Source organism: Melanerpes formicivorus, unplaced genomic scaffold (assembly GCF_026170545.1).
Source record: "Melanerpes formicivorus ecotype bairdi unplaced genomic scaffold, bMelFor1.0.p_v2 SCAF_9, whole genome shotgun sequence".
Lineage (NCBI taxonomy): Eukaryota > Metazoa > Chordata > Aves > Piciformes > Picidae > Melanerpes > Melanerpes formicivorus.
Genome location: NW_027142361.1, coordinates 25,587,178 through 25,605,269, shown reverse-complemented (window position 1 = coordinate 25,605,269; position 18,092 = coordinate 25,587,178). Strand labels below are relative to the sequence as shown.

Here is an 18,092-nt window from a genome sequence, read left to right as displayed (position 1 = left end):
GTTTCAATTATAAGTTCTGTAAATCATTTGATTTAAGTGCCCATACATAACATTCTGTAAAGATAGTTCCACTAACCGAATATTGATACCTGTGAAGGGTAACTGTAAATACCCCATTACAGAGTGTGTGTATATATATATATAAATAAAATTATATTTTCATTGATACATCTGCCACTCATTTCTGAGGGCATATTCACTACAGGAAGCAATTAAAAACCCTACCTTAATTCTCAGAATCAGAGCCACTAATGGAAGATTTCATCCAATTAGGCTAATAAGACTCACATTGTGAAGCTCAGTGACTAACAGTTCCCTTAAAAACCCTCTAGAACTACAGGTGGTCTTGAAAGCACATTTGCTTTCCCCCATCCTGGGCTTTTCTCCCCAGACCAGGTAGCTCCATGCACCCATCATGCTGAGTGCTGGGGGGGAGCAGGTCCCTGTCCCCACCCCTGGGCTGGCTACATGGGACCCTGGAACGGTTCACCCAGTGGCAGATCAGGAGAGTGGGGCTCAGCACAGCAGGCTCCAGGCTACTTCTGATAAACATAGCAAGTGGCTGAATGAGAGGAGCACAAGCAGAAGAAAGTTGTATGGAGAAAAAAAAATCAAGTATCAGCTGAGAAGTATCTGAAGTGGGAGGATGAAATGCCTATTTCCATGCAGCCACAACAACCAGCAGAAAACATCTTTGCCAGCCCCTTCATTTCTTCTAAACAGAAGCTAATCCTAAAATGGTTTGGATTCTAACAGCTTGAAGTAGGTTAGCAGGAATCTGACAACCAATACAGTTTTGATGAGATGAAGTGTGATATGCAGTTTATTGGAGGCAAACCTAGGATCTGGGGAATGTCAGAGCTGAAATGTAAACACAAGCATAAGACTTTGCTCATCCTAGTAGAGTGTAGTATGGCTTGCAGAGAGCTGATAGACATCCAGATCTGTTGCTGAAGCCCACAGAAGCCTTGCCTCTGCATCTCTGTGAGCCTGTTGAACTGTCTCCAAAACAGGGGAGGTGCTCAGAAGCAGACTGATTTTCAGAAAGAGCAGGGACCTTGGATGTAGCTGTGATCAAGTGTGAAAGAATGGTTGTAAGAATATGGCTGCAAAAAGAAGCAGAGTGAGGAAGAACAGAAATGCAGATGGATGGAGAAAGACTTCCCCAGATGGACACTCTAGCTTGCACCTGCAGAGGCAGCAGCATGAGGTGGAAAGAGCAACAGAAGGGAACTGGGGCCAGAGGCAGAGTGAGGAGAAAGAGGGAAGGTATCATATCTCCTACAGACCATATCTCCAAAGAGTCCCTGTGGACCAGCCTCCTTGGAGGCTGGGGATTTAGCTTGTAATTGAAGACAGGGCAGCATCTAAGATACCCAGCTTTACCTTGCAACTACAGTCAGCAGCAATAATGAAACTATGATTAATGCAGCATTAATTTAGTATTAATAGAGGTGCATTCATCCCAAAGCAGATGAGGAGCTGTAACCCTGCTGTTGGCCTGAAGAGTGATTCTCCTGGGTGCCTTAGCTAGTGGCTAGCTGGCAGGCCATGTTTCTGCACAGGTGTACATGAGCACATTCCAGGACTGGGCATTGCAGGGATTTACATAGAAGACAAGTAGCAGCAATGAGGAAAATTAACCACCTCATCTGTCTGTGCAAATGCAGCTGTGCCCATCAGCTGGCCATCAGGTAAAGCTGTGCAAGCAGGGCCAGGTGTCAGCTGGAAACCAGGCAAGAGGCTGCTAAAGAGGCTCTGTTTACATGCCCAAGGCCAGGAAGCTGTTGGAGGAAAATGTGAGTGCAAACACTATCATGTTTCTTGTCTCCTGTCCTCACCACAGCAAGATGTGGAGGATGATAAAGAAACTTTTCCTGAGGAAATTCCCCAAAGGTCCACCAAGAAGGACATGAACCTTGTAGACCACCACATCAAACATTCCTGTTATGTTCTTTATGAATAAGGCAGATAGCCTGAACCTTTAGGAAACTCCTGTTGTTGCACTCATTCAACAGGGACTTCCCACAAAGAGCTTTCCTGCTCTGAACTCTGCCCACAGAACTGATGACACATGAATTCATGTAGTGTTTGGTGTCTTTTTCTGTAGTTAAAAGTTTGACTGGGAAGCCTGAGTGACTCCAGATCTTTCCAGCAGCATTACACATTCAGGGAATGAACTAATGAATATATGAACAACGTAATGAAGAGGCTGAGGAAATACAGCTGCGTGATTTCAAGGGTTAAAAAGAAAATACCATGAGCCTGCAGTTCTGTGTGAGTATCTGTGGCTGATGCAACCAAATACAAAGCTGACAGACAGTGAAAGAAATCACTTCTGAATTTCTTTGTATTACACCTCAAACCTGGTGGTTTTTTTTCCCTACACAGCAGGACCCCCCCCCCCCCCATTCATTAATTAAATTATTATTTAATTGGCTAATTAATGACATCAGCCAGATTTGCTTTAGGGACTCATTTTGTTTCATATAATAATTATAGATAATTAATCTTTCTCAAGCCTCTCTTTCCTAGCTAAATATGCCAGGTATCAAAAATGACAACAAATTGTAGATTAATCTGGAAAAGAAAGAACAGCAGATGAAAGACTTTGTTAGAACTAATCAGTCATCAATTATACCATAGTATTAAGGGAAACAATAGGCCCAGAAAACATTTCTGTAAGTGTGTGTTTGTGTGTTAGGGAACTGCTTACCTTCTGAGCTGACAGCATTCTCCTTCAGCCACTGCAGTGCCTTTAAGCAATCCTGGTCATCATTGAGGGTAAAGTGATTGGAAGGGACTTTCCCTGTGTACCTCTGTGGCCACTTACTGAGGACTTCCCTGTTAGTTGGGAGTTTACTGATGTCTGCTCCAGTGGGAGACAGGACCTGGAAGAAACAGATCAATGAGTGAATGAATATACAGCATGGACCTGTTAATATTTAACCACAAAGAAAGAAAAAAAAGACACAAACTGTGCAACACCAATGCCACATCTTGCTTCAGATTGGATGTTAGGAAGAATTTCTTCACCATGAGGGTGGTGGGACACTGGGACAGGTTGCCCAGGGAAGTGGTAGAAGCCTCATCCCTGGAGGTTTTTAAGGCCATGCTGGATGTGGCTCTGAGCAGCCTGATCTAGTGTGAGGTGTCCCTGTCCATGGTAGGAGGGTTGGAACTAGATGATCCTTGAGGTCCCTTCCATTCCTAACAATTCTATGATTTGACTACCTACAGGTTTCTATCTTCCTGCATCCTAACTTTTCCTAACATTCAGCAGTAGTGTCGAGGGTTGGAAGGGAAAGGCCGGGCCTTCTTCTCCCCCCGTAAAGTGAAGGAAAAAAAACCTCACAGCCGGATTAGCAAAGGAGTGGGTGCTGTATATTTACAAAGCAGTTTAGGGAAAAATGCAGGTTTATGTACAGAATTTACAGTATTTACAATATATACAGAAATATACAACAAAGTCACACTGAAATGAGGGTTCCCTCCTCAGCTGAGGGGGGTTCCCCACCTCTGCTCCCCCTTCTCTCCCCCTTTCCCCAGAGAGGGTTAGAAAGAGAGAAAAAGAGAAAAAAACAGTTGTTAATTGGAAAGCAGTTAATACAGGCCTTGCACTTTATCAGTTTCAAGGTCAAGCCTGGCTGAAAGCCCAGAAAACTGCGAGCTGCAAAGGGAGAAAGCAAAGTGCAGGAATGCCCAAGATTCTCTGCTGCACTCCCAGTTCAAAAGGTGCTTTCCCCCAGTCCACCAATGAAATTAGTTTAGATCCGTCTTTCGTTTACAAACATCCAACCACAATATTCCCTTTCTTAAGGGGACAGCCTCAAACGGTCACAAGTAGCAAACCCAGCAGTGGCCACAGAGAAGACAGATTCATGCTAGTCTAAGTACACACAGAGGCACACACACGTATGTAAGTATTCCATGCAGTGCCAGAATAACTCAGTCACAAACCAAGCAAAGCACCAATGAAAGGGACTCCACAGCCAGCTGCAGAAATGCACAGATACACACCTGAAGGATCCCTGCAGTCATTTCAGTAACACTGACATTTAAATAACTCTTGAAACTTTCTGTAGCAAGTCTGCCTCTGTGTCTTGTCAGCAAAAAACAACCTCCTGAAATATGAGAGATTTTGTCCCAGAGAGAGGGCTAAAACCTGACAGACTCCTAAAATACCAGGATTGACTGAAGTGCTACTTTACAGTGACAAGCTTAGTCTGAATGATATAGAGGGGAAAAAAAGGAATCTCATCTATGGCTTCTACAGCATCAGTGATTATCATCCTGAACAATGCTCTCACTGCCAGTTGGGTCAACTGATAGACTATTTGGTTGTATAAAGACAGGCATGACATCGAAAGATCAATGTTACCCAGCCAGTAAATCCTCTTAATCATAATGAATAATGTTTTACTAGGCATTAATCTGACTGCTTACCAAATAGGGGACAACTTATAGAAAGGGCAGACTACAGTTCTGTGTAATAAAAGAGAAGTCAGATGTTAAAAATGATTCCTTCTTATTTTTTGTAGAACTTAAGACTGAGAATAGATGGCATTAGGTTTTCTTCTCTAAGTTTTCCCTTGCTTTTTCAATCTTTCTTTCTCCTCCAGCATAGTTACTTCCCATAATGTATTTTGCAAGCCAGAGTTACCTCCAAACTCCTTTTTCTAGGAGCATTTTAAGTCGTGCAGACCATAATTCAGCCTTTGTTTTATCCCTGCTTGAACAGGGAACATGGATTGTTGTTTGGGGTGTGGCTCTACTCTGAAAATTATTAGGGAAAATCTGGGGCAGTCCAGATCTCACTACACATTCACATTTGTGACCTGTGGTGAACAGCACTGTTAAAACCTGCTCAAACACACGCTCAGCTCCATCTCCTGATTTTAAAGACAAACTGCCTTGGCTTGCTATTCCTTTCCAAACCCAATTAGTAAGGCAAAATCACTGCAGGCAGCAGGGCTACATGAAAGGCGGCCACTTGGTTCACAGAGCTTGAAGGCCACATGATGATACACAAGAACAGATGAATCCTGCCTGGGATGCCTGAGTGGAAGCTGAGCCTGAAGGGCTGAAAGTGAGCTTCATTTCACATGTAACTAAAGGTCTGCTTCCATCTCTCTGGAAACATAATGAGTGCTACAATAGCATACAGCACCACGTGCATGCCCAGGCACAGTCAGCATGTGAGAGGAGTAATTACTTTGATAAGGAATTCTCTCCATTGCCCAAACTAGGTCAAATGGTGCTAGACCAGCTGGAGCTAAGTCTCCTGTGGCTGGGGCCACATGTCAGTTGGGCCTATCTTCAGCAGGTTTAATGGTCATGGTAGCAAAAATACTGCCAGCTTTGCTTGACATCTCATACTGAGCAGTGACTTTGCTGGTAGAAACCTTTGCAAAACCTCTCATCTACAGCAGCACTGAAATAGTCCAACCAGCTACACGGGAGAGCTGCAAACTTTCTGGTTATACACTTGCGAAGGACCACTCTGCTGCTGTGCCTATCACAGAAAGTCTGTTCACTGTGAAATCTGAATATATTACTCTGGTTTTCACTCTGCACATGACCTTACCTGGTATTTCTGCCCCGTGCAGAGAACAAGGTATTCATATGGTACCTTTATCTCCTTGGACACCACCACATATTTGGCAGGGCGATTGATGCTGGTCATTTTACCAACCACCACCTTAACCCAGGAACAAAGTGACATCTGTGCATAATCTTCATCATTAAAACAGTGGCCGTGAAGAAAGAATATCTGTAAGTGACATTTCGGCAGCTGACAGCAGGCATTAATTAGACATCTGGTGGGTTAGCCCAAGTCCCCCAGTGGTTCAAACCTCTTCCCTCGTTGTGAGTTTATGGCAGCCCAGAGGAAGAGATTAGTCATTATGAAATACTCGGTTACAAACTGACAACTTTCTGCTAAACCCAAACAATCCCTCCCAGTGCTGGGCCACACAACCACCTAATGTGAAAACAAAGTCGGAAATGTGGGGTTCACTCTGCCTTTACTGTGCAGGCTGATGAGAGGAGAAGAGTTTTGTACCTGCAAAGAAAATATTTTAACAGTTTAATTCTTCCCCCTATGTAAAACTCCCTTATTAAGCTTTTTCTCCCTTTTTTACTTCATTTGGTGCTCAACTTCACCAGCAGTGACTATGGTGAGACATAAATGCAATGAAGGCACCACTTGCTCTTCTTTACCCAGTAATAGGATGAGGAATAATGGATATAAGCTAGAACACAGGAAGTTCCATCTGAACATGAGGAGAAACTTCTTTACTGTGAGGGTGATGGAGCCCTGCACCAGGCTGCCCAGAGAGGTTGTGGAGTCTCCTTCTCTAGAAATGTTCAGCCTGGATGTGTTCCTGTGTGACCTGCCCTAGGTGATCCTGCTTTGGCAAGGGGGTTAGTCCCAATGATTTCTGGAGGTTCCTTCCAAACCCTAACATTCTATGATTCTATGATACAATTTCTGCCATCCAGTGTTGCAATCTATTTTCAGTGTAAAGTATCTTATGTATCCCTGTGCAGGAAGAAAGTATTAAAGATCTTCAGGCTCCTATTTAAAGAGCCAAATTTGAAGCAAAACCTGAATGGAACAAAACCTCTTTTAATGCCTCAGTAATGAAATTGAAAATTGTTTCCAAAGATCTTTTGTGAGTCAGAATATAGCCCTCCCCACACACTCAACTAATCAAACCCCAGAATGCTTCTTTATTATTGCATTTCTACCACCCTCTCTGCTTAATAGAATTCTGGCAAGACAAAGATTTCTGAAGATAAAATGTTTCCACATAGATATGCCATAGACACACCATTATAAAATGTGTGAACAGCAGAGAGAACATCTTCCATAAGGCCTGTTGTGATGCTTGAGCACCACTGGATCTTGCAACAGCCTGCTATCAAAACACAAAACATGCTGCTGACCATTCTGCAAATCCAGCTAGACTCCACTCTACACCTTCCTGAGACTGAGAACCAGGAAAAAATTCTGTTAAATTAGTTTTTTTCAGTACAATGTTACATGTTAGTTGTTGTTATTGAGTTCCCCACACTGTCATACAAGATGCCACAGAGGCAAATAAAGCTGCTTGGACAAACTGAAGAATTTCAGGACTGACTGATGAGGCTTTCTGAGGTGCTCTGCATCCTCTGCACTCACAAATACCAGAGGCAAATAAATAAGGGAAGAAATCCACTGACAGTTCTGAACTGTAATCATGCAGAAATCTATAAATAAAATGGGCATCAAGGACAGAGGAGGGTTTTCAAATGCACCTTTATAATTGAGGTGCACAGCTCCCAGGAGACTGACACTCCAAACTCACAGGGATGCTTTCAAAAATAATACCCTGCAGAGTTCAATTTTCACCCTTAATCTGCTTTCAAATTTTAAGGGCTAATTCTGGTGAGGCAGCTAGGAACTGCAACTTTCCATCAGGAAAGCTGCTTTGTTACTGCAACTCTTTTTTTTACAGTATACTTTGGAAAAAAGAGCCACATGCTTTTATGTCAGCACACACTCCCCTCATTTGCTAGGGTTGTATTTAAGCACCGCCCTTTCTACAATAAAAAGGGAATTTAGGTAACTATTTATAAAAATAAATTGCTTGACGGGGCAAAATACCAAATGAGAAGGTAGGTTTTAAACATGTTCAGGTCAAAACCATTTTCATATCTTCAAAGAGACTTTGTGTTTAAGGTTCAGCAAGCAGACATTGACTTGTTTTCATAGAATCATAGCATTATAGAATGGTCTGGGTTGGAAGGGACCTCTGAAGGTCATCTAGTCCAACCCCCTCTGCAGTAAGCAGGGGCATCCTCAACTAGGTCAGGTGAATAGAATAGAATAGAATAGAATAGAATAGAATAGAATAGAATAGAATAGAATAGAATAGAATAGACCAGGTTGGAAGAGACTTTCAAGATCATCGCATACAACCTATTATCCAACACCACCTAATCAACTAAACCATGCAACTAAGCACCCTATCAAGTCTCCTTCTAAACACCTCCAGTGATGGTGACTCCACCACCTCCCTGGGCAGCACATTCCAATGGGCAATCACTCTCTCTGTGTAGAATTTCTTCCTAACCTCCAGCCTAAACCTCCCCTGGCACAGCTTGAGACTGTGTCCTCTTGTTCTGGTGCTGGTTGCTTGGGAGAAGAGACCAACCTCTGCCTGTCTACAACCTCCCTTCAGATAGTTGTAGAGAGCAATAGGTCTCCCCTGAGCCTCCTCTTGTCCTTTAGTGCACTTGCACATACCAAGTAAGAGTTCTGGTAAAAAATAACATGCAGGTTTCAAACAGTCACATGCTAAATCTATATAAGTTAGCATAAGTTCATTCCCCAGCTATTCAAAGCAACTGGTTCAGCTGGAGATGCTCAGCCTGGAGGAGACTCCAGGGACACCTTATAGCAGCCTTCTAGTACCTGAAGAGGGCCTAGAAGAAAGCTGGGGAGGGACTTTTGACAAAGGCTTGTAGTTATAGGATGAGAGGGAATGGATTAAAGCTCGAGGAGGGCAGATTTAGACAGGAGATTCGAAATTCTTTAGAGTGAGGGTGGTGAGACACTAGAACAGGTTGCCCTCACCCTGGAGGTGTTCAAGGCCAGGTTGGATGAGGTTGAGCAACCTGGGCTACTGGAAGGTGTCCGATTAGAATTAGATGATCTTCAAGGTCACTTCCAAGCCAAACTACACAATGAATCTGTGAATCTATGACTTTAATTCTATGTCTCCTGTCTACAGTGAGGATTCCTAGTCACTACTCCAAGGTAAAAAGCAAACCCATCAAAATAGAGTAAATTTAAGTGTGTCGTAGGGTTGGAAGGGTAACGCCAAAAAGCCTCCTCCCTCCCCCCTGTAAAATAAAGGTAAAGAAAGTTGAAAAGGGAAAAAGAACTCACAGCTGAATTAGCAAAGCAATGGGTGCTGTATATTTACAAAGCAATATAGGATATGCAGGGGAATTTACAGAATTAACAATTAGAATAAACCAAACCAGGTTGGAAGAGACCTTCAAGATCATCGTGTCCAACCCATCAACCAATCCAACCCACCCAAACAGCTAACCCATGGCACCAAGCACCCCATCAAGTCTCCTTCTGAACACCCTCAACGACGGCGACTCCACCACCTCCCCAGGCAACCCATTCCAATGGGCAATCACTCTTTCTGTATAGAACTTCTTCCTAACATCCAACCTGAACCTCCCCTGGCGCAGCCTGAGACTGTGTCCTCTTGTTCTGGTACTGGGTGCCTGGGAGAAGAGACCATCATCAGACAGGCCCAAAGCCAGGAGGCATCTCCCCCAGTTACCGGCTGATGGAGGAGGAAGAGAAGAGAAAGTGCTAGACTCCACACTGTATCTTATAGTGGTGCAAAGGATTGTGGTATGAAATACTACATAATTTCCTGTGTCCACCCCTGGGCTGGACTTCTGGACACAGGAAGTAAACATTGCAGGGGGGCACCCAGCTCAAACTGTAACATACCACCCCTTATTTCATACCATAATCTTTGCACCCAAACACATCATTAAATCAGAAATCTTCCGATGACATGTTCGGCGAAGTCCGTATCTTCATCTGGGTGTCCACCCAAACAGTCTCTCATTCAGGCTCTAGTGTCAGTCCATTCCAGTTCTTCTTCCTTCCAAAATAGTGGCAGTCGCTCTTCCAAAACCTTCAAGCCAAAGAAGAACATTCCAGAGGGCTCTCACCAGTATGAGCTGCTGAAGCACGCCGAGGCCACGCTGGGCAGCGGCAATCTGCGCATGGCTGTCATGCTGCCCGAGGGGGAGGACTTAAACGAGTAGGTTGCAGTGAACACTGTCGACTTCTTCAACCAGATCAATATGCTTTATGGAACCATCACAGACTTCTGCACGGAGGAGAGCTGCCCTGTGATGTCTGCTGGCCCCAAATATGAGTACCACTGGGCAGATGGGACAAACATAAAGAAACCAATCAAGTGCTCAGCTCCAAAGTACATTGATTACCTGATACAATAAACACTCAGACAAACGGATTGCAAAAGTGATGGAAAGTTTAAATAGAAAGCAGTGAACTCTTACAGAAAAGCAAAAGCAGAGTGACAAAGAAAAATCCCAAAACAGACCCAGAGAGATCCCATCCCCACCTGAGGGTACACCCGAGACCCCCAGGGCTCCTTCTTCCCCCTCCCACTGCTAGGCTAGTCTCAGCTGGCCAGATCTGAGACTGCCCATCCCCCCGTGGCCTTGGGCCTAGCCAGGCCCAAAGCCAGGAGACATCTCCCCAGTTACCGGCTGACGGAGGAGGAAGAGAAGAGATAGTGCTAGACTCCGCACTGGATCTTATAGTGGTGCAAAGGATTGTGGTATGAAATACTACATAATTTCCTGTGTCCACCCCTCTGGGCTGGACTTCTGGACACAGGAAGTAAACATTGCAGGGGGGCACCCAGCTCAAACTGTAACATACCACCCCTTATTTCATACCATAATCTTTGCACCCAAACACATCATCAAATCAGAAATCTTCCGATGATATGTCCGGCGAAGTCCATATCTTCATCTGGGCGTCCACCCAAACAGTCTCTCATTCAGGCTCTGGTGTCCGTCCATTCCAGTTCTTCTTCCCTCATCTAGTAGAACCTCTCGGCGATGCAGAGTTCACTCTTCTGCGGTGCAAGCTCTTCATGGATCCGTTGGACATCCTGGTCACCTGGAAGGAACCTCACAACTTCTCAACCAAACCTTTATTCCCATCTCTATTTACTCAGCGGCATGTTTCCACCCCTGGGGCAAGCCAGTCAGAACAATCAGGCTCTAACTGCTTCTCCACCCCTCCAGGAAAACAGCACGCTGAGCCTTTCACAACCTTGCACGGACCTATCCCAAGCCCAGTGCTGACCGCTTCCAGCCGCGGCCCGAGGCTCTACAGATGCTTATCACAGTACACCGCCTTCCCGCTAGGCGTTCGCGTACCCAGACGTGACAGCATCCAAAACACAACCCTCCCCTGGCGGAGGGAGGGGCTGCACCACAACCTAGTGAGAAGAAGGGAGGTGGAGCCAGGTGCTCGGCGCCATTTTCGGAACTCGTCCGAAAAAGTCGGGGAAGAGACTAGGGCCGGCCCCGCCGCAGCCCGAGCGCATGGCCGTGCTCACCGCCGCCGCCGCTCCGAGCGCACGGCTGTGCTCACCGCCGCTGCAGCCCGAGCGCACGGCAGGTCCCGCCGCCACCGCAGCTCAAGCGGACGGCCGGGGACCGCCGCCGCCGCTCCGAGCGCACAGCAGGGCTCCGACCACCTCTGCCGCCGTGGTACAGAATCAAAATCGCCTCCACCCCTCGGGCATTCAAACGCCTCATCCAGCAAAAGCCATGAGCACGTCCTCAGGGCCCTTGAGAACAGCTTTCAGCTGGAGTCCCCGTTCGCCCTTCAGGTAGTTGTAGAGAGTGATAAGGTCACCCCTGAGTCTCCTCTTCTCCAGGCTAAGCAGCCCCAGCTCCCTCAGCCTCTCCTCATAGGGCTTGTGTTCCAAACCCCTCACCAACTTTGTTGCTCTTCTCTGGACTCGTTCCAGCAAGTCAATATCCTTCCTAAACTGAGGGGCCCAGAACTGGACACAGTACTCGAGGTGTGTCCTAACCAGTGCAGTGTACAGGGGCAGAATGACCTCCCTGCTCCTGCTGGCCACACTGTTCTTCATGCAGGCCAGGATGCCATTGGCCTTCTTGGCTGCCTGGGCACACTGCAGGCTCATGTTCATCCTACCATCAACCAGCACCCCCAGGTCCCTCTCTGCCTGGCTGCTCTCTAGCCACTCTGACCCCAGCCTGTATCACTGCATGGGGTTGTTGTGGCCAATGTGCAGAACCCGGCATTTGGATGTGTTAAATCTCATGCCGTTGGACTCTGCCCATCTGTCCAGCCTGTCGAGGTCTCTCTGCAAAGCCTCTCTACCCTCCAGCAGATCAACCCTTGCCCCCAGCTTGGTGTCGTCAGCAAATTTACTGATGATGGACTCAATGCCCTCATCCAGATCATCAATAAAGATGTTAAAGAGCACAGGGCCCAGCACTGATCCTTGGGGCACACCACTAGTGACTGGCTGCCAGCTGGATGTGGCACCATTCACCACCACTCTCTGGGCTCGGCCCTCCAGCCAGTTCCTAACCCATCGCAGTGTGCTCCCATCCAAGCCATGGGCTGACAGCTTGGCCAGGAGTTTGCTATGGGGGACGGTGTCAAAGGCCTTGCTGAGGTCCAGGTAGACTACATCAACAGGCCTCCCCACATCCAACAGGCGGGTCACCTGATCATAGAAGGAGATCAGGTTGGTCAGGCAGGACCTGCCCTTCCTAAATCCATGCTGGCTAGGCCTGATCCCTTGGCCATCCTGTAAGTGTTGTGCTATTGAACTCAGGATGACCTGTTCCATGATCTTGCCTGGCACTGAGGTCAGGCTGACAGGCCGGTAATTCCCTGGCTCATCCAACCGGCCCTTCTTATGGATGGGCACCACGTTGGCCAGCTTCCAGTCCTCTGGGACCTCGCCAGTGAGCCAGGACTGCTGGAAAATTATGGAGAGTGGCTTGGCCAGCTCATCTGCCAGCTCTCTCAGCACCCTAGGATGAATCCCATCTGGTCCCATGGACTTGTGGGGATCCAAGCTGCTAAGGAGAGTTCCAACCACCGCCTCATGGAACACAGGGAAACTGTGCAGCTCCCTGGCTCCTTCTGCCATCTCTGCAGGCCAGCTGTCAGGAAGACGTTCTGCCCTTCTAGTAAAAATTGAGGCAAAGAAGGTGTTAAGTATCTCTGCCTTTTCCTTATCCTTGGTTACAATGTTCCCCTCTGTATCCACCAAGGAGTGGAGGTTTTCCTTCCCCTTCCTCTTACTATTAATGTATTTATAGAAGGACTTTTTGTTGTCCTTCACAGTAGAGGCCAGTTTAAGCTCCAAGTGTGCTTTTGCCTCCATAATTCTCTTCCTACAAGACCTAGCAACATCCTTAAACATTCTGTGGGTTGCCTCCCCTCTCTTCCAAAGGTGATACACCCTCTTTTTTTCCCTTAGTTCCATTAAAAGTTCATGAACCATCCAGGCTGGCCGTCTGCCCCGGCGGCTCATCTTCTGGCACATTGGCACAGCCTGTCCCTGAGCCTTCAACAATTCTTCATTGAAGTAGGTCCAGCTCTCCTGGACCCCTTTGTTTTTAAGGGCTTTATCCCAAGGAACCCTCTGAATTAGTTCCTTGAGTAACCCAAAGTCTGCCCTCCGGAAGTCCAGAGTGGAGGTCTTCTTGCCGCCCCTCTTGACTTGACCAAAAACCGAGAATTCAATTATCTCGTGGTCACTGGACCCCAAACACCCTCCAACCACCACATCGCCCACCAGTCCTTCCCTGTTGGTGAAGAGGAGGTCAAGCATAGCCTTGCCCCTGGTAGGCTCTCGCAGCACCTGGGATAAGAAGCTGTCCTCCATGCATTCTAAAAACCTTCTAGACTGTCTCCTCTCTGCCGTGTTGAGTTCCCAGCAGATGTCAGGCAGGTTGAAGTCGCCCATGAGAACAAGGTCCAGAGATCTTGAGACAGCCCTAAGCTGCCTATAGAATGCTTCGTCAACATCTTCCTCCTGGTTGGGTGGTCTATAACAGACTCCAACCAGGGTGTCTGCCCTGCTGGTCTTCCCTCTAATTCTTATCCACAAGCATTCAACCCGATCGTCCCTAGTCTCCATCTCAATGGCATCTAGTGCCTTCCTAATGTAAAGGGCCACCCCTCCACCCCTTCTTCCTCGCCTGTCTCTCCTGAAGAGCTTGTAACCGTCAATTGCAGCGCTCCAGTCGTGTGAGTCGTCCCACCACGTCTCTGTGATGGCAACTATATAATAATTTTCCGGCTACATCAAGGCTTCCAGCTCCTCCTGTTTGTTACCCATGCTTCGTGCATTAGTGTACATGCACTTCAGCTGGGCTGCTGGTTTCACCTCCGACTCTAGCTTGTCGCCCCCAGACTCTTGTCTGAGAGGACTCTTTTCAGCCCCTTCCCCCTTCGAAACTAGTTTAAAGCCCTGTCGATGAGACCCGCCAGTTCCCTACCCAGGATCTTTTTATCTTTGGGGGACAGTCCGTTCTCATATACAGTGATCTTTCCCCTTCTCTGGGACATATGTACTCTATCTGTTGCCAGCTGGCCTGGTGCAGTGGAAAGTTTCCCAATATCAAAAAACCCCAAATTCTTTTGACTGCAACAGCCTCTAAGCCACTTGTTAACTATAGCTGCTGACCTGTTCCTTACTGTATTTCCTCCTGCAGTTAAGGGTATTGATGAAAAAATTATTTGTGACCCTGACCCCTCAACCAGGTCTCCCAGGGCCCTGAAGTCATCTTTGATAGCCCTGAGAGTTCTGGTTGCAACATCATCATTCCCTAACTGCATAACTAGTAAGGGGTAATATATTTACAATATATACAAAAATATATAACAAAGTAGCACAGAAATAAGAGTTCCCCCCTCTGCTGAGGGGGTTCCCCACCTCTGCTCCCCCTTCTCTCCCCCTTTCCCCAGAGAGGGTTAGAAAGAGAAAGAAGAGAAAGAAGTTAGAAGCAGTTATGTGTTAATTGGAAAGCAGTTAATACAGGCCTTGCAGTTTATCAGTTTCAAGAGGTGTTTGCCTCTACCATAGTAAGCACGTATTGCTTACCAGAACGAGAACGTGGTAGAGTGATGTAGTCAATCTGCCAAGCTTCACCATACTTGTACTTGGACCATCTGTCACCATACCACAAGGGCTTAAGTCGTTTTGCCTGCTTTATAGCAGCACAAATGTCACAGTCATGGATGACTTGTGTGATAGCATCCATGGAAATGTCTATGGATCTGTCACGAGCCCACTGGTATGTTGCATCTCTGCCTTGATGTCCTGACGAATCATGAGCCCACCGAGCTAAGAATATCTCACCTCGGTGTTTCCAGTCGAGATCAAGATTAGAGTCCATATCTACTTGAGAAACTCTTGCAGCTAGATCTGCCTGATGGTTGTGTTGCTGTTCCTCAGTAGCTTTGCTCTTAGGAATCGATGTGTCTCACTTTCACTGGAATTCTCTTGATTCGGTCAGCAATGTCCTGCCACAGGAACGCTGCCCAAATGGGTTTTCCTTTCCTCTGCCAACCACTCTTCTTCCAGTTCTTTAGCCAACCCCATAGAGCATTGGCTACCATCCATGAGTCGGTGTAGAGATAAAGCTTTGGCCATCTCTCACGTTCAGCCACGTCGAGAGCTAGCTGGACAGCTTTTTCCTCTGCGAACTGACTGGATTCTCCTTCTCCATCGTTTGTGTCTGCAACTGGACATATTGGACTCCACACTGCAGACTTCCACCTTTGCTTGTTTCCAACAAGACGACAGGAACCGTCTGTGAACAAAGCATATTTCTTTTCATCATCAGAAAGGTCATTGTAAGGAGGAGCATCCTCAGCACGAGTTACTTTCTCCTCTGGAGGTTTAGCACAGTTGGTACCTTCAGGCCAACTTGAGATCACCTCCACTAGACCAGGTCTTTCAAGATTTCCCATTCGAGCTCTCTGTGTTATCAGAGCCATCCACTTAGACCATCTGTGGCATGATGTGGTGTGGAGCCTTTGCCTTTGAACATCCAATTCAAAACTGGTAATCTGGGAGCTAAGAGAAGTTGTGATTCAGTTCCAATCACTTCAGAAGATGCTTTAACTCCCTAATAGGCAGCTAAAATTTCTTTCTCTGTTGGAGTATAATTAGCCTCTGAACCTCTGTAACCTTGACTCCAGAAACCAAGAGGTCGTCCATGTGTCTCGCCTGGAGCTTTTTGACACAAGCACCAGGTTGGACCATTGTCACTTGCAGCCGTGTACAAAATGTTCTTAATGTCTGGACCATCTCGGACAGGTCCCAGACCCATTGCTTGAACTACCTCTTGCTTTATCTGGTCAAAGGCTGCTTGTTGTTCAGGTCCCCAGTGGAAATGGTTTCTCTTTCGAGTCACATCGTACAGAGGTTTCACAATCTCACTGTATCCAGGAATGTGCAGTCTCCAAAATCCCACTATCCCCAAGAAACGCAGGGTCTCTTGCTTGTTTGTGGGATTTGCCATTGTGGAGACTCTATTTACCACATCCACTGGAATGTGTCAGCGTCCGTCCTGCCACTGCACTCCCAGAAACTGAATCTCTGTGGTAGGTCCTTTCACCTTGTCTCGCTTGATGGCAAAACCTGCATTCAGAAGAATGTCAACGATTTTGTTACCTTTCTCGAAGATTTCCTCAGCAGTTTTACCCCAGACGATGATCTCATCGATGAACTGGATGTGTTCTGGAGCACCGCCTTTCTCCAGAGCATCGTGGATCACTGCATGACAGATGCTTGAGCTGTGGATCCAGCCCATTGGCAATCTGTTGAAAGTGTACTGGATTCCTCTCCAGGTGAAAGCAAACTGAGGCCTGCATTCCTCTGCTATGGGAATAGAGAAAAATGCATTAGCAATGTCTATGGCAGCATACAATTTGGCCTCATTGGATTCCAGCTCATACTGGAGTTCCATCATGTCTGGTACTGCTGCACTCATAGGTGGCGTTACTTCATTGAGGGCTCGGTAGTCTACCGTCAGACCCCAGTCTCCATTCTGCTTTCTCACAAGCCACACTGGACTGTTGAAAGGTGAATGAGTTTTGCTGACGACTTTCTGACTCTCCAACTGACGAATCAGATTCTGAATGGGCAACAAAGAGTCACGGTTGGCTCTGTATTGTCTGTGATGCACAGTCTGAGAAGCAACTGGCAATTTAATGTCCTGTCTCTTATGTTGTCCCACAACTGCAGATTCATCAGAAAGCTCAGGTCTAGCAGATAGCTTCAATTTTTGTCCATCAATTTCTATAGAAGCTACTCCAAAAGCCCATTTATAACCTCTAGGGTCTTTGAAACGCCCTTCTCTCAGAAAATCAATTCCCAAAATACAAGGTGCGTCAGGTCCGGTCACAACTGTATGCTTCCTCCATTGTTTACCAGTTAAACTTATATTAACCTCCACTTTACTTAACTCTTGAGATCCACCAGTGACTCCCAGAATAGTTATAGACTCTGATCCCTGATAATTTGATGGCATTATGGTGCACTGAGCTCCTGTGTCAACCAAGGCCCTGTACTTCCGAAATTGTGAAGTGCTAAGCCACTGGATGTACACATCCCAATAGATTCTATTATCGCTGTTATCCCTCTCCTCCCCCTGGCGGGAGGCAGGGCACCCCTAGTTATGGGGAACATGCCCACATGTGCATTGCGCACAGTGTGCAGTGTTGTAACTTTGCATGTTACAACTGGAGCCACTGTTGGAGCTACTAGGGTTGTTCTGGGGAACTGTGGAAGTAACAGCTACCCTTCTGGTATTGCTACCTCGGGTTCTGCCACTTTGCAATTCCCTCAGTCTCCTGAAAAGATTAGAAGTTGGTTGGCCATCCCAGCGGTTCATGTTCTCACCAAACTTATCACGCAGAGTTATCCAAATAGTTCTACGTGATTGCCTTGGAGGTCTGTTTTGATTTGATCGGTTTTGGAATGACCTCCTTGGAGGACGTGTATTCCTCACAGATGAAACTTGTATCCTCATGGAGGAAGAATTGAAATTATCCTTCTGTGCCAATTGGTATATGGGATCTTTCAGATCCTTCATGCAACTCTCAATTTTTCCAGACAGAGTTTCAATGGCTGAAACCAAAGAAACACGTGTCATGCTATCCTCTAATTGTCTCATTTGATCACTGAATTGGCCAACCGTAGGAGAAGCTCCCCCATAATTTCTTGACACAATTCTGCTTGCCAGAATGTTTGCATAATTGGAAGGAGCAAGCTTGATGATCTTTTTAGCAAGACCAATACCCACAGGAATGTCATCAGGATTCAGAGTTTCATGTTCACCATAGAGTAGCTCTCTAACAGCAAATTCTCTCAAGCTCTTAATTCCCTCATCTATGGTAGTCCAGGGTTTAGGATTCCATGGAAGATCATCTCGGGAAGGGTATCTCAGGGCAACCGCCA

General features: G+C 46.5%; 1 protein-coding gene across 1 annotated transcript in view; it reads right to left on the bottom strand.

The window, feature by feature from the left end:
* Positions 1–18,092, bottom strand: part of CFAP61 (cilia and flagella associated protein 61) — a gene marked incomplete at its 5' end in the record, with an annotated part of 345,444 nt that overhangs the window by 85,269 nt on the left and 242,083 nt on the right. The window contains 2 exon segments of the mRNA XM_068142941.1: positions 2,717–2,891; positions 5,588–5,757. Coding sequence (XP_067999042.1) covers positions 2,717–2,891; positions 5,588–5,757 — 345 coding nt within the window.